This window comes from Larus michahellis, chromosome 3, assembly GCF_964199755.1.
Source record: "Larus michahellis chromosome 3, bLarMic1.1, whole genome shotgun sequence".
In the NCBI taxonomy this organism is placed as follows: domain Eukaryota; kingdom Metazoa; phylum Chordata; class Aves; order Charadriiformes; family Laridae; genus Larus; species Larus michahellis.
Window position 1 is genome coordinate 19760682 of NC_133898.1, and position 15667 is coordinate 19776348.

General features: G+C 50.3%; 1 protein-coding gene across 3 annotated transcripts in view; it reads right to left on the reverse strand.

Moving 5' to 3' along the window:
- Window positions 1-15667, reverse strand: part of GALNT14 (polypeptide N-acetylgalactosaminyltransferase 14) — a 103602-nt gene that overhangs the window by 24522 nt on the left and 63413 nt on the right. For all 3 annotated transcript variants that reach the window (XM_074578962.1, XM_074578963.1, XM_074578959.1), the window contains 3 exons: window positions 8927-8994; window positions 5807-5872; window positions 3952-4073 (listed from right to left, as the gene is read on the reverse strand). In XM_074578962.1, coding sequence (XP_074435063.1) covers window positions 3952-4073; window positions 5807-5872; window positions 8927-8994 — 256 coding nt within the window. The remainder of the gene's footprint in view (window positions 1-3951; window positions 4074-5806; window positions 5873-8926; window positions 8995-15667) is intronic.

Below are 15667 nucleotides of genomic sequence, written 5' to 3' on the forward strand. Positions count from 1 at the left end.
TTTAAATAGTTCGTGGTGATTTAATTAACATCTTGTTATGGGCAAAGAGATTATACAAACAGTTATGAACAAAAATATCTACAGGAGGAAGAGACTCTGACAGCTTTGACTGGTCTCTTATCTCTCTTTTTCTTTTCAAAAATCCCAAACTCCAATTATAGCTCAAACTTCAAGCTTTTACCCTCCCAGATCAAATTGTTTTTCACAGCCATGCAAAGGAAAGCATCTGAGCACACACAGGCTTGCTCTCTCACTCAGAAAAGACTTTGTTTTAGAAACTAGTCCCAACAAAGAAGTATTCAAATGCAGCTGTAGAAAGAAGCAACCAAAGGCCATGAGCGGGACCTGGACTAGAGCTCAGGTTTTCCAAATGAGCATAACAAATACTCGGTATTTCCATAAAAACATCAAGTCAGGAGTCTTAACATGACTTTCTCAGAGTCAAACATCCGACTGAAAGAGCAAGGTCCGCTGCACCTACATACCACATGGAGACACTCAAGTCACGTCCAAGTGTGACACCTTTCAAACCCATCGCAGCTGCTGCACGGTGCCCACCAAACCCCCGCAGCTCAGTATACTCAAGCATCCTTTAGTTGCCTGAGGGTAGGGGAAAGGATTTAAGCAAAGCACCTGCTTTGCATACCAAACACTGCAGGGAAAGGATGGTATCTAGTCGTTTAAAACTTGCCCCTCGAGCATCTTACTGGTGAGCCCTTCTAACTAGCCCACACTCATCCCCAATTTCAATTCCACACCTACACTCATTGCACGGCACAACTTTCTGCAAGAAAATCCCCTTTCCCTCCTGGCTGAGCGCATTACTGCAGAGTGCTAGCAGCTTTCAGCAGTGCAGCCTCCTCCCTGCCTCACTTTCCCTCCCCTGTCACGGAGGCATTTATATCCACTCTGCTTTCATGAAGGTCTCTCTGACCCTCAATAGAAAATCACGGCATGCTCAAGAGCACAGCGCTGTTGCTATGATTTATTTTGGGTTGAGCATCAGATCTTATTATAGGCAGCCTCACACTTCTGGTTTTTCGATACCCTCCCATGCCAGGGCGTGTTAATACTAACAACACCCAAATCTTCAACCCTCTTTCACATGACATTCTCAAAAACCTGAGAATGCATTTCTCCAATACGCCTCTCAAACAAGCCAAATTATGGAACTAAATCAACAAGAAAAAAAGTCTGAAAATGGTCCTGAAGACAATGGATACGTTTCAACCTTGGAAAAGCACCTTGATTCCACCTTGTCTCCCTCTCATAACAACCTTGTGATGGACAACAAAACAGGCCACGGTTGCTCCTGTGGCCCCACAGCAGCAGCAGGCAAGGCAAGAGGGCCAGGCTGCCCCCCACCTGTCTCCCCGTGCCCCAGAAGAGCATCAAACTTGGGGGGGGCAGATGCTTGGGCTGGAAGTGGTGGGGGTCACCATCCCAGTGCCATTTGCAAATTCAGTCTGGGGCGAGCTTGTTGAGTCATGCTGTATAAAAACACCTTGGGCTGGATAATTACATTTTTAGAAACGTTACTCAGTCGAAATGCACCATTAATGGCTTTAGAGATAATTTTTCCATAAGTAAAACCAAGAGCCCGTGTGCCCACGCGCTCAGTCATACGCTCACAGACACGCCGCTGCAAAACACTCGCCAAGGGCTGGGACACGCACCCTCCTGGGGACAGGTCCGAGACCCCCCCCGGCCTCCTCTTTTTCCCCAACACCCCTTCACTTGCTCTTAGACTTTCTAGTCCTGCTTGCTTCCAAATCCATAAGCCGTGCACATGCTGCCCACACCCAAAAGTGAGGGTGGGCCTGGAGGGGGGACGCCGTCGGTTGCTAGGAAAGCTTGACGTGGGGCTTGAGGGGCACCTTCACGCAGGTGCGTGGTGGCCCACACTGGCTCTGGTGCTTTCCACCGCGGCAAGCTGCAGGAACAGCTGCTCTGGATAGGAAAATAAGAGAGAAGCGACACACGGGGTGGCTGGTGGTGGTGAAAGAGCCAAGCGTGCTTCCAAGCACTCACCGCTCTTTTGCTTGAAACTTAAATCACAGTAGCTCAAAGCAGGCTGTTCCGAGGAGTAACACGGTAAGAAAACGCTCTTTCTAGGCGGCTAACCCTCACCGCGGCGGTCGGACAGGGAAGCCGGCTCTTTAGCACGGCCTGAAGGTGGCAGCAGTAACATTTCATACACTTCATTGATCAATATTTTAACCCTGGTGGAAAGGATGGGTACGGTGGGCCTGGGAAGAAGGTAACCGAGGGCCCATTGCCCTTGTCCTGCAGCTTTTGGGAGCAGTTAAAAAGCAAGCAAGTGGGACCCCAGTTGCTTTGCGAGTCCCTCAATGCTTCCCATAGCAGGTCTCCCTTGCTGCCTTCAGCGGGGCTGCAAGACGCTGGGCAGGATGAGCGTGGCGAGAGCAGCAGCATGAGCTTACCAACCGCCAGAGAAAGATTTAACCCAGAAGAGCAAATAAAAAGAAGTTCACAGAGGTGACGTTTGCACGTGATGCTATATTCAGACCACTCTGCAGTGAAACTCCTATGGCGATGCCGCACGTAGCATCCACATTCACCTGCCCCACGGGCACCGAGCGTGGGGCACGGTCCAGAGCTGTGTGGGAAAGCGGCCCTGCCTGCCCCCTTCCTGCCACCACTGCCGCCCTTCTCCTGCCAAAACACATCAAAAGCTCTGCCTGGGGAAGAGGCAATTCCTCTGGATATTCCTCACCGAAATACAGCAGGGCTTTGTCAGAGAACAAGGAATGCCTGCCTTAAAAAACACTCGGAGGAACAACCGATGCAGTAAAGTTTAGTGGCGAATCCCACCCCGGGGCAGGCCAGCTACGAGGCTCGAGTGGTGTTTCATAGTACGTGTTCTCGTAACTCCACCGGAGCTGCCGTCAATAACTTGAAAAGGCTATTTTTATTATATTACCATTTATCAGCAGCGCTGCGGCCCAGCTTGGGCCCTCTCCAAGCGCTGGCTGTGCTGCCAGCGCCAGCAGCACCGACTGCCCTCACCCACCACGGAGGGACCTCACCTGGTGGCTGTGTCCCCCATCCCCATCATTGCTCTGCACATGGGATGCGCAGCCCAGCCAGCACAGCTATCACGTACAGAGGTGTGAAAAGCAGGACGCCTTGCATTGTGAACACCAGCCAAGCAGGTTTCTCCACCACCCACCGCCTTGGCTTCCCCTTGCTCCTCAGCTGCCCTTACTTCAACATAATTCAGTAGTTTTAAAATTACCAAGTAATAAATACTAGCAATCAGGAAACAGAGGTGTAGCAAGGGTGGGGGAACGAGGCACAGCAAAGGGAAAGGACCACGTGTCTGCGTCGGAGCTGAAGGTTTCATCCCCTGCACCATGCCAGCGGGTCACCAGCACAGCTCCCTGACTCAAGGGACAAGGTGCCAGGAGCCTCCGTGAGCACGTCTGGCGAGAGGGTTGCCGCCGGCGAAAGGCGAATGTCATTGTCTGCTCCAAAATCAGCAGAATTTAAATCCTATTAAATCAATTTATTAGAGCTTAATTTGCATGAAATTAAATTCGGCCCCTATTCAAGGAGCCGTCACTCCCTTAAATCATCAGCACTGAGCATTTTACATGAGCCTAATTAAAAACTCTGCTGGAGCACTGCCCACATATTCCCCTTCCACCACTCAACCTGTGCTTGCCAGTTAGAGCCCCACTGCCCCTGGAGACACCTCGTCCCACCCACCCACACGCTCTCCCAGTCATGGAGACAACCCCACCTGGCTGCTTGGTGGAGGAAGACCAGCAAAAGTCCCTTTCCACCCCAAAAGCTCATCGCTTTCTTACTTGGATGCCTGCATGCAGATGGCTACGGTTGGGTGGTCATGCCCATTGAGAGGGAAGAGGAGGGGGACATCAGCGATGCATCCGCCGAGGGTGGTCCTGGTCTCTCAGGAGCACTCACCTCTTTGATCCTCTGCAGCAGAGGGAGCAGCCAGTCCTTATTCACCTCACAGTGACTGTCGAGAAAGGTCAGGACTCCTGCTTGTGCCACATCTGCCCCTCGGATTCGGGACCGGATCAGACCTGTTCAGGGACACACCACGTCAGCTGCCACCCAGACGGCTGGGCAATGTCCCCATGCTCCTCCAGCACACTCTCCTGCACTCGCGCATCTCCTGGGTTTTGACCCATCTAAATCCCATGGCTCAGGTTCACTGCCTCCTTCCCGGTGCTGCAAGGCACGCCAATCATTTCCCAAGGTCACCAAAGCAAATAAATGGCTTCGCCAAGATTAATGATTTATGGCATTTATGCCAATCCTTAATTTGCACAATTATTTCTGCTGTCACTTTCTGGGGCAAAATACAACTCAAAATGCTTTCATAACCCCCCGCAGGTAATAAATCTAACATAGATATAAGTCAGTGGGGAATGAGCCAGGGGAGCCAAGGGTGGGTTTTCTGTAGGAAAACACCTATTTAGACAGGAGTCAAAGGGCTTTCCAACGCCCCTCTTGCCTGTGGCCGATGCTCAAGTAAATCACAACATGAGACAGGAGATGGTCTGCTGGCAAACAGGAGGACACGCAGATTGCCCAAGGGGAGCAGAGCTTCTTGATGAAGGAGAAACAGTGGTAATATGAGGGGAGACAGGAACAGATAAAGAGCGGCAGAAGGGTTTCAGGGAGCAGCTACACATCAGGTCCATGCAGAAGGTCACTGATTCCATATTAAAACTCCGTAGCGGAAAGGGGCCCAGGAAGAGCCTCTGAGCAGAAGGGAGAGGGACAGGAGAACGAAGCCTGGAGCAACCCAGTGTTTGCCGAGGTCACGTCCTGCAATGCAGGTTGTCCCTGTATCTCTCTCTGCGACTTATAAGATCTTGTGGATCAGCATCGTCTGCTATATCCACCCCAGCCCTCCCCAAAGCCTGGCAGGTCCTGAGGAACGCGGCTTCAGTGATGCATTAAGTGAGGTAAGCCCTCCAGGCTGGGTTCCCAAATCCCAACTGCTTTATAGAGTACCAACACCTCCAGGTCCATCCACTGCTAGGGTATGTGTACCCCAATCACACAGGAGAGAAGGGCGAGAAGGAGGCGTAGACCTATGGAGACCTCCCCCACCGTCCTGCCAACACAGATATGTCTCTTACAGACACAGGTACCACCCAGACACCAAACTTGCGGAGCTGAAACCCTCTGCAGAAAGAATCCACAGACAAACCCTCTCTGCTCCGCAGTCTCCCCAACTTGATACACACCTGGACTCGTGCCTTTGATTTTCAGCATGAAAAAACTTCTTTGTTTTTCGTTTTCCTAACACTGCAAAGCAGAACTTGAAAACACCCATTCAGACTATGGGGAGCTGGAAAATGTCTCGAAAGGTTGCGAGCAGCAGCCCAGTAGGACATACGTTCATCCTCCATATAGCCCTCCTTAATCATTCAAATATAATTAATTAATCTAAAAAAAAAGAAATTCCACAGAAGCAGCAGGAGCAGATCTCCTCTCTTTCATTAGAGCAAACATCTTTGAAAATAAGACCCGGGGCTTTGTTTTGCCTGTTCTAATTTTCTGGCTAATAAGCTACAGCTGAGCCTTATTGGATATCTTAACAGTCCCATCTTTTTCAGCACGAGAGAGGGGGATCCATTTCAAATCCCAGGCCTTTATCACGTCTCCTTTTATCAGGGCCCTCGTCCCCAGGAGCTGCTGACCTCCCTTGTTGCCCACTCCACTGAGGTGCCCCAGGCTCCGTCACTCTCACGCTTCCCGAAATCCGGGTTTCCCACCTGAGTGGTGGGCAGGCAGCTCTTACCTTCTCGCCGTCCGTTCCGCAAGCACTTCACCTTGGGGAGCTTGCCCAACAAGCGGCAGTCGTCAGCTTGGGAAACACAAAGGGAGGACATGTCACCCTCTGCCCTCCTGGCGGCTCCCGCAGCAAAAATGGTCCCAGGGGAAACTGGGAGCAGGGAGAGGACCCTGTTGTGGACTGGCTGATGGTTTGTCAGGCTGATGGCACTGCTGGGGCACAACAGTCTTGTCCCTCAGCTCATGCAGCATAAATCAGGACTGGCAGAGCAGCAGTTTTCACAGAGCTAGTGTAAACCCAGCAGATTTACACCGACAACAGCTGAATTACACTGTAACGTCAGGGTAGAAGAGCTGTGGTTGGGATCAGAGTCAGAGTTTTTGCACATTAACGCAAATGACTATTTTTGGTAGCTGCAAAGCAACACATAAGCTGTTTGATGCCTGTCTGCCTGGTGGGGCAGGAGCCTCCTGAGGTGGCCTGCAAGCCCTGAGTGAGGAGAAAGGGATGGTCAGAGCGCCCCGTGGAGCAGCTGGGGGCTCCTCATGCCCTGGGCGGCAGCAGCTCCGTGGGGCAGAGAGGCCCCACAGCCACCCACACCCCAGCTAGGGAGGTCCTGCGATCACACACGCAGATGCTGCCATTGCTCTTGCCCCAGTGCTGCCCGCATTCCTCCTCATCGGGATTTCTCCCAGCGAGAGCTGGGTCCAGAGGCAGGTACACCCAGCACAGCCCCTGCTACCTCTGCACACCCACGCCGTGACCTCCACAACCCCCTTCTCACCTCTCTGCCTCTTCTTCCTCGGCACCATGGCCGCGTGTGCCCCGTCCCCTCCATCCACCCCCTGCACCTCCCAGCGCTTTCATCCCTTCCAGCAATATTTGTTGACAAAAGACATTGCCATACCCATACCCCTGACAACTCCGGTACGGAGCTGCATTGCTCTGCTCACACCAGGGGAGCAGAAGTGGCAGGGGCTGGCTACGGGACCTAGGATGGAGAACTGTGCCCAGTTCTTGGAGTACTGTGTCCAGTTCTGGGCTCCCCGGTTCAAGAAGGACAGGGAACTGCTGGAGAGGGTGCAGCAAAGGGCTACCAAGATGATTAGGGGACTGGAATGTCTCTCTTATGAAGAGATCGGGATTTGAGGGATTTGGGTCTCTTTGGTCTGGAAAAAAGACGACTGAGGGGGGATCTTATCAATGCTTACAAATACTTAAAGGGTGGGTGTCAGGAGGATGGGGCCAGGCTCTTCTCAGTGGTGCCCAGGGACAGGACAAGAGGTAATGGGCACAAACTTGAGCATAGGAAGTTCCACCTAAACATGAGGAGGAACTTCTTTACCCTGAGGGTGGCAGAGCCCTGGCACAGGCTGCCCAGAGAGGTGGTGGAGTCTCCGTCTCTGGAGACATTCCAAACCTGCCTGGACACGTTCCTGTGCCATCTGCTCTGGGTGACCCTGCTCTGGCAGGGGGTTGGACCAGATGATCTCCAGAGGTCCCTTCCAACCCCTGCCATTCTGTGATTTGCTCAGAAGAGCGGGAACCCGCCTGCAGAACAACTGCATCCCAGTGAATAAGAGGTGAGCGGGCAAATAGAGGTGAGAAACGAGACACAAGCGGGCACGAGATAAAAGCACCAATTGCTTGGGGTGGGCTGCAGGGAGAAAACTGACCATGTGTGTACAGCGTATGATGCAAATACATCTATTTTATGTAAATGCATGCAGAATAGATGCCAGCAGGCTCAGACTATCACAGGAAAGAAGATGTAAGACAGCTGAGAAGCGCTGGTTTTGAGTAGCTGAGGGGCTACATGGGGAAACAGGCTCCCCCCTGGTGCCCTGGGATGAGTTTAAACCCAGCCCTGCTCCTCCTCCCCAGGTCGTGCCACTGGGCACGCTGCGACAGAGGAGCCGCATTTCTACAAACCTGTCTCCTTTCAGGAAGGCAAGCGCTTTGTCTGTTTAGCCAAATATCGGGCATTTACTTCCTCCACCCTTCAAAAAGCCTGCTCAGCTGTACGCCAGGGCAGCTCGAGTCCATGCACCTCCTCCTTTCCTCCGCCGCAGCCGTTCTGCCAGTCCCCAGGCTTGCCTAGCCTGGCCCCCCACACACTGGTGTCACTCCAAAGCTCACCGGAATCACTGCAACCCCTTCCCCTGGCTGCAGCGACTCCCCGGGGAGGCATCAATGCCAAGAAGTGGGTCTCATGTGAAATCTGTTGCTGATGCTCTCTGAGGCATTGCCTATTTATAACATCCAAGAGCAAAGCGTAAATCCATTTTTTTCTTTTAAACCTCTCTGTCTTTGTTTTCTCGTTTCCTAGTAAGTGGCTACATTTTGCAGCTCCTTGAAACGTAAGTGCCACGGACCGTTCAGCCTAGGTGTATTTTATCATCCTATTTATGCCTGAGACAGTTTTTTTGAGCATTTACTCTCAGCCCCTGGATGTTCTGCTCTCCCATCTCCCCGGGCAAGGTCTTTAGCTGGGGTAGTTCCCTGGGAGCCCCTGGGGTTTCAGATACCACCTTCTGATGGAGACTGGACCTACTGATTTCACTATTAACTGGGAGAGAACGGCAGGAGAACGTGGGTCTGTCTGTGGCGTACAGCACTATTTACAGTGCATCTCATAAATGGGCAAACCATGTGGGAAATCCTCTTTACATGGTGAAAAAAAGAATCGGTCAAGAGTTGCTGGCCACCTACATAAACATATGCAGAACATATGCATCCATTAGGAGGGTCAGACTATCAGTATCCTGTGCAATTCCAGTGGTGTCAACCCAGAATTGCCCCTGGCTGCAGCTGAAAGCCAGATCAAACATACTATGGCTGCAGCAGGATAGAAGCGGGTAAGGATTGGATTCATGTCTGCTGGGCGTAAAAATGATTTGCTATGCACTTTTCATGTATTATTTTCAAAAAAAGAGGTTTGATCATTTGGAATTTGAATTTTCCATGCGGCGATGCAAACCTGGCACAGCAGGGCTTGCTATTCCGCACCTACAGAGCTTTAAATTTCACCTTGATAAACTCTTCCCCCTTCTCTGCGTAAATCCCAGTCTCTCACAGACTCTTTCGGTTTGGCCCCTCACTTTTAACATAGAAAGGGTCACTTACGATCATCACTGAAGTCATCCACTAGTATGATTTCATGGACGAGGTGCACTGGGGTGCGGTTCAGCACGCTAAAGAACGAAGAGAGAAAATCCATGACAGTGCTTGACCAACTCAACAACCCAGCAAATGGGGTGGGAAAGCCTAGGAACCGATCCCTGCCAAAGCACAGAAGACCAGGCTTGGATTTCCAGAAAGGATATACTAGATGAGACCCAGAAACCACCACCACCATCCCCCCCGTAACCTACAGTGCCCGGCTATCAGGTCCCTGTAGCCTGATCTAAGAGCTGAGCACCTGGCATTCCTGGGAAACAGCTGAGATTCACCCTTACCACCTTTGTGAACAAAAGCAGGGCGCTACATAAAGCCAGGAGAAACGGGCTTTTCAGCAACATGCACATCGCACCGAGTCTCCTTGGGGCTTACAGCTCTGCTGCCATCACCCCACCACCACTCCCAGGGCTAATGATATGGTGTCCGCCGACAGCAGGGCCAACACAGAGAAAATTACCCAGCTCAAACCCATCTTTACAGAGCTCACAACCGTGGCAGCACAACTGTTTTTATCCGTGAGTTGATTGCGCTTCGGAGACTGCCGAGAGGATAAGAGCAGGGTTGGAGCCTGCCTATTTAATGAAAGAGAGAGGCCGGAGGATGCGGTTCACCGCTCCCTCCAGGTGAGCAGACACTGTGAAACGTGGCTGAAAGCTACAATCTTCCCTTAATTGTGCCACCGAGGTTTTTTTTATTATTAGTATTTAAAAAGTCTAGACCTTTTCTTCCCCTTTCTCGCACAGCACAGAGGGTCAGCAGAATTACACATGCGCAAAATCCTGCCCCATCAAATCCTTGACCCATCAAAGGGTCAAGGCCGACTTCTTGAAGCAGAAACCCCAGGGCATCCCAAAAATCCCCTAAGGGCTTCAATAATGCCAGTTGAGTGTGTGGAATAATTACTAAAATGGCCAAAAATACAGCATTGTTCACACATTAAGGAAAGGTATAAAATCAAAAAGCTTCTAAGGTAGAATACAGCCGCAGCTGGCATGCGAAGAATTCAACACCTGCGATTCCCTGTACAATATTGCTTGTGAAGCTACATGGGGGACGGAACGGAATGTGACCTTCCGTGGCCCTGCCCTGTGATGTACAGCAGATATGGGAACAAGATGGTATTATGGAAGCGATAAGCCGGCTATTTGCTACCCTGAGCCAACGTTTTGTCACATTTTGATGAAATGCTGGCCTTTGTGCAAACTTTGCTCACTACAATGTCATTATAATACCAAAACACACCTCCATCCCAAAGGCTACCCGCCTCCAAGGTGCGACCACTCCTCCTTGAGTCTGCACCCTGAGTGTTTCGCAAACTATACCTTTAAATGTGAAGCGAGAGAATTTTACACCAATCATAATAAAAGTATTTATGACTAAAGTCACTCAAACTCCACCTTGAAGGTAAAAAATAGTATAAAAATAGCCCAAGAAAGGGGAGATATCAGGGAAGACACCATTGTGAACAAGTCAAGGAGGGCTCCATCACAGACTGCCTTTGACTTCCAGGACCAGTCGACGGGCTGAGCCTTTCTTCCCCCCCATAGGGATGCCTTTGGGTAAGACTTAGACTATACCGGGTGCTTCCTCAGGGAACTTAGAAATTTCTCTAGAGAATCTTTCCTACATTTATAGCCAGGCTGTATTGTTTATAACTTTGTCATGCGTTTTGTATATTTAACAATACTTTTATTCGCACGTGCTTTGCAGACAGTGTATTTATCACCGGCAATCATAAGAACCTATATATCTGTTGCTTAAATAAACCGCGCTGTTTAAGTAGCTAGTCGTTTCGGTTTCTCATTGAACACAAAGACTCGAGAGTGGCCGTGCTAGTTCATGAGCATGACTAGACTGAAGGTGCAGTCCACTGTTAGTGTATCCAAATATATTAAACGCAACTGGACTGACAGTGGTGAATTGGGCATCACTCAGAATTTAAACCTAGCCGCACCTAGCCTCCCACCTCGGTGAGGAGTGTCAGACGCAAGGGGGTTTATTTTCTGCCAAAACTGCTTTGCCCCTTTCACGCAACGGAGTGGCACCGGCCATTCCAGAATTTAAACTCCTTTGCCTTCATCCTGAGCGTGGTTCCTTTTTCAAACAGGATTAAAAAGGCCCCCAAATTTCACGCCTGAGTCTGCTTTCTGGTCTGGGTTAGGAAAAACCTTCAACTGCTGGCATAAGAGGACAGACACCCCTTGAAGCCCCTGACACCTCCAGATCCTTATCAATCTCAGTCTCCCAGAGCTCTGGCAAAAAGCCCGGAAGTCCGGAAAACCATGTCACTGGCCCAGACGCCAGTCAAGAGGGCTCTGAAGGGCAGGATCCCAGGGGGACCCAGGTTCCTGGAAGCCAACAGTGCAGCTGGCAGGAACCCAAGAAGGTCTCACAGCATCACCCTTGGATATCTGAGGACATTCAGCCAAAGGGCTGCCTTTCTCTGGCGAAAGCTTCTTGGTGAAAAACCACAAGCCCACCCCACCCAGGAAGGCTTGGAGTATCTATGCCTATTGCCAGGTACCTGCTGCCTGCACTGGTGTACCCCCACCCGACCAGGTGCTGGAATTAAAACCCTCTGGAGAGAGAAAGAGTCGAGCCGGATTTTTTTGGAAGGAGAATGGGACATCCCAAGACAGATGCTGGAAACGGATCCTCCTGAAAAAAGGCGGGGTGTGCAGGTGTGTGCCTGTGTGTTATCTCAGACCACAGTGGGTAAGGCTGGCATGTCCCTTGTGGAGCTCCTCACCATCGCTTCCAAGCCCAGAATTATTTTCCCTGGAAACACAACCCCAGCCTCCTCCAGTTTCAGGATTTTGGCAAAAGCCATGATTCCCTCCCTACTTCAAGGTGCTTTGCATGTTAAGGTTGGGCTGGGGACGAGAAGAAAGCCTCCCCCCCACCCTAAGCAACAGTTACAGCGGGAGCCCTACCAGCCAGGAGCTGCTGTGGCCACCGTGGCATCGCTAAGGCTTGCACCAGGCAGGGTTAGACACCACCACCTCACCAACGCCTGCAGCCTGCACAAAGTATTAGAAAAAGTGGCTCAATGCCCCTCCTCCTGCTGGGGCACACAGAGCAATTTAGATGTGCTGTTCCCACCTGTCAAGTATTTTTAATTATTATTATTAATAGGTTTGTTATTTTTAAAAAATCCCCGTATGCGAGAGCTGAGTTCAGCAAATTACCACAGCTGAGAGTCAGTACAGGGAGACTGGAGAGCAATATCACGCTCAGTGGAATATTTAACAAGCGCTGATTGCCTGGAAACCTAACTTGGTGAAACCTGCAGGAAAGAAACAGACTTGTAAAAAAGCCAGCAAAATAAATAAATAACCTGCTGAGAGCAGGAGAGGGGGAGACAGCGGGCAAGCTGAATATTCAACGCCCGCCTCCGCCCAGTCTCCCCTATAGATCCGCCTGCCAGAAGTGCAATGTGGGGCTTAACTCTACAGGAAGGGGGTCCAAAGGGGCTGATTCTGCTTTTGCTGATACCAGGAAGAATAACTCAACCAAAACCGCGGCACTGGGCGGTAGACTCAGACCTGGGCTCATAGCGGTACTTGGTGACTTGGAGGAATTCTCCCCCAGGGCACTTCTTATGAAAGAAAATCCAGCATGGACCTTTTTCAAGGCTCTGGGTTGGGAAGATGTGCAGGCTAACATCACATCTGGCCTGCTACAGGTCAAGGCTCAGGTACAGGCTCCTGTTTTTCCCAGGTCAAGCCATTTGCTGACAACTCTGTGCCTCGACTTGCCACCCTGTAAATCAGGGAAGATGTCCCCTGAATGCCAACGATGGCCACCTGTGGGATGCAGAGGGCAGACCAGAGCAAGGGGGAAAAAGTCAGCGCACAGGCTGAGGAAGGAGGGACCTCTCCAAGGCTTGCCCCAGCTCCACGAACCATCATCCTTCCATGGGGTTAATGACAGACATCACCATGGGAGATGCAGCATCCCCCAGCACCGTCACAGCCCTCTCCCATCACTTCCCTTGTGGGACTCGCCCACAACGTGACACTGTCCCAAATCCCTAGTGATCAAAGCCCTGGTGAGGGTGGTCCAAAGGCTGGGTCTAGCACAGCCCCAAGGGACGTGGGTCCACTGATGTGAGTAGGCTTTGAGCTCGTTACTGCTCTTGCGAATCCATACACAGACACCTGCAAGCCCCAAAACTGCCACCACTTGATGTGGGCACAAAGAGATCCGCAGCAAAGGCTGCAACGCTGCGGACACGGCCCGCTTCCCACCGCAGCCAACAGCAAGCATGACGGCTTTTCCACAAAGCCAAACTCATGTCTCCAAAGCGTTTTCTACCCGTGCTCTATCGATCACATGATAACACACCCCAGCCGCTGGAAACACGGAGGATGATAAACACCCCTCCTGCGGCGCTTCTCGGGGAGGACAGGAAACAGGCACCGAATACGGCACGTTTTCAGTGTTACGAGGATAATTTTTTTTTTCAGTTAAGACTATAAAAGCACTTTTAAAAATTCAAAGACAGCTTTTCTATTACTTGTGCCTTTGCTCAGCTTTGATTTATTTTTTTTTATACTTTTCTTTCTTTATGTGTGTGTGTGGCTTTTTTTCCTTTTATAGGGATAAAATCAGAAGACAATTAATATTATAGGGCTTTGAAGTCCCTCTGTGATTTACAGAATTTTTTCCCTGGAATCAAAGATAGGTAGATATACTGCAGTGATGGGCATATTTTAACAAATCAAAACAGCTTTTAAGTTCTGTGGAGCCAGAGACCACAAGACTTTCTCCCTTAAATCACCAAAAGACCTGGTACCATCAAAACGAAAACTCATGCCTCTAGTCCAGAAAGCGCTTACACTTATTCAACCCCATAAAACCAGATTTGCTGCTGCATTATCTTGAAAAGTTAATGCTGAAATATTCTTTGTTTCAATGGATTTAGCAGATGTTATGCAGATGAAACCACGGAGAATTTCACCTTAAATTTTCATCACATGGTCCTTCTTTTATCCTCCTCAACAATTTGTTGGGATCCTTTTCTACCTACCCAGAGGTAAGCACCGGATCCAACAATTTAATCTCCAAATAAATACCAGTGCAAAAGTCACCCTGACATGTAAGCCACGGAAAATGTTTGCAGGGAGGAGTTCAGATCTTCTGACCAAAGGTCGGTTTTTGGTCATCACCCAGAAGAACAGTTGCTTTAGGGAGGTGACTGTTGACATCGACGCTCGGGAGCTCATGGACCCACTAATTCTCTCCATGGCAACATACTGGGACTTGTCAGGGTGAAAAAATACTAAAACCACAACACTTTGGGAGTATAATAAAGTGTCGAAAGGGCCAAGGGTCACAATTATCAAAATCAGACCAAGAGCGCAGAGAGAAAATGCCCGCCAAAATGAACTGCTTCAACAACCCAAAATGGCTAATTATGTAGGAAGAGAGGCATCACACCAAGAATAACCATAATGAGCTTTGATTACACTGCGGCTTTCGCATTTTATTCTTTCAAATACCCACCAAGCTCTTTGAAATTCAAGAGTTCTCTCATGTTAACATCAAAAGGTAAAAGCGCATGGAGGGCTGTGTACTTAGTCACCGTGAGAGATGATTAGCAAATTAAAAAGAAAAAAAAAAAAAAGTCCTGGGTTTAAGCAAAAAGAAGAAAGAAAAAAATAGTCGGCACAAAGTGCTAATTATACAGTTTCTGCACAACACCTGGCTTGTTTTTGCTTCTTTAATCAGGCTTGTTTCAGTTATGGCACAGGCTCTGTATGGTGCCACCGCTGCCTAAGGAAGGCGGTGCGTGGCTTGTGTCATCTCCCTGCCCCAGATGTGTCTGGATGCAGACAAGGCAGCGGCACGAGGGGAAGGTGCGAGGTGCTGGTTTGTCCAGGATGTCACTTCTCTCACTTACCAGCGCTAGAAAATTAAAGCCATGATATTCTCCTCGCTAATTAATGATTTAAATATTTGATGTTGCCTTCACAGCGTTCGTGTTAGGACTTTTGCCAAAGGATGTATTTTGGTTTGTCAGCGAGAGGTAAATAATTAAGTCTCCTTATTTCTGTGTTCTGAGCTCCCCAGCTGCAAGTCTGAAGAATAAACAAATGACGACCACTCAGTAGATGAAACAAGACTCTCCCACCCTCTGCCCGGCAGGTTGCCGGCACAACAGCCGGCACAACAGCCCAGCCTGCAGCAGCGCTGACCGCCTGCCAAGCTCCCAAAATCAACTTGCTGGAGAAAGTCACAGCGTGATGGCCTCTGATGGTCTGGGAGCAGAGCATCACCCCAGGCTGCCTGCAGTTCTGCCCCCCAGGATGGCTGCATCTCAGCACGTGAGCCTGCTGATGCCTCCAGAGGAAGGATGGGAGGGAAAGAGGATGATCTTCTCATAAGCAAGGCATGAAGTAGATCCCTCTAACCACAGTGGGGGGATCCCCTAACACAATGGGGAGGCACTATCATCCATGGCTGTTGAAAGCCCCGGCACCCAGCCTGGCCCCGGGTGACGAGGAGCACATCTTTCCCGGCCACGCTGCTCCTTCCCCTCCAGTGACTGCTATGGCCTGGGGGACATCCTCAAGCTCTCCCTCAGGAGGAGCTGGGTAGCTAGAGCTGGGCAATGAGATGGATTCCCTTCCTAAATCCAGGTTAGCACAGGATGGAAAGGGAGACAAGAAGAAATTGTGGGGT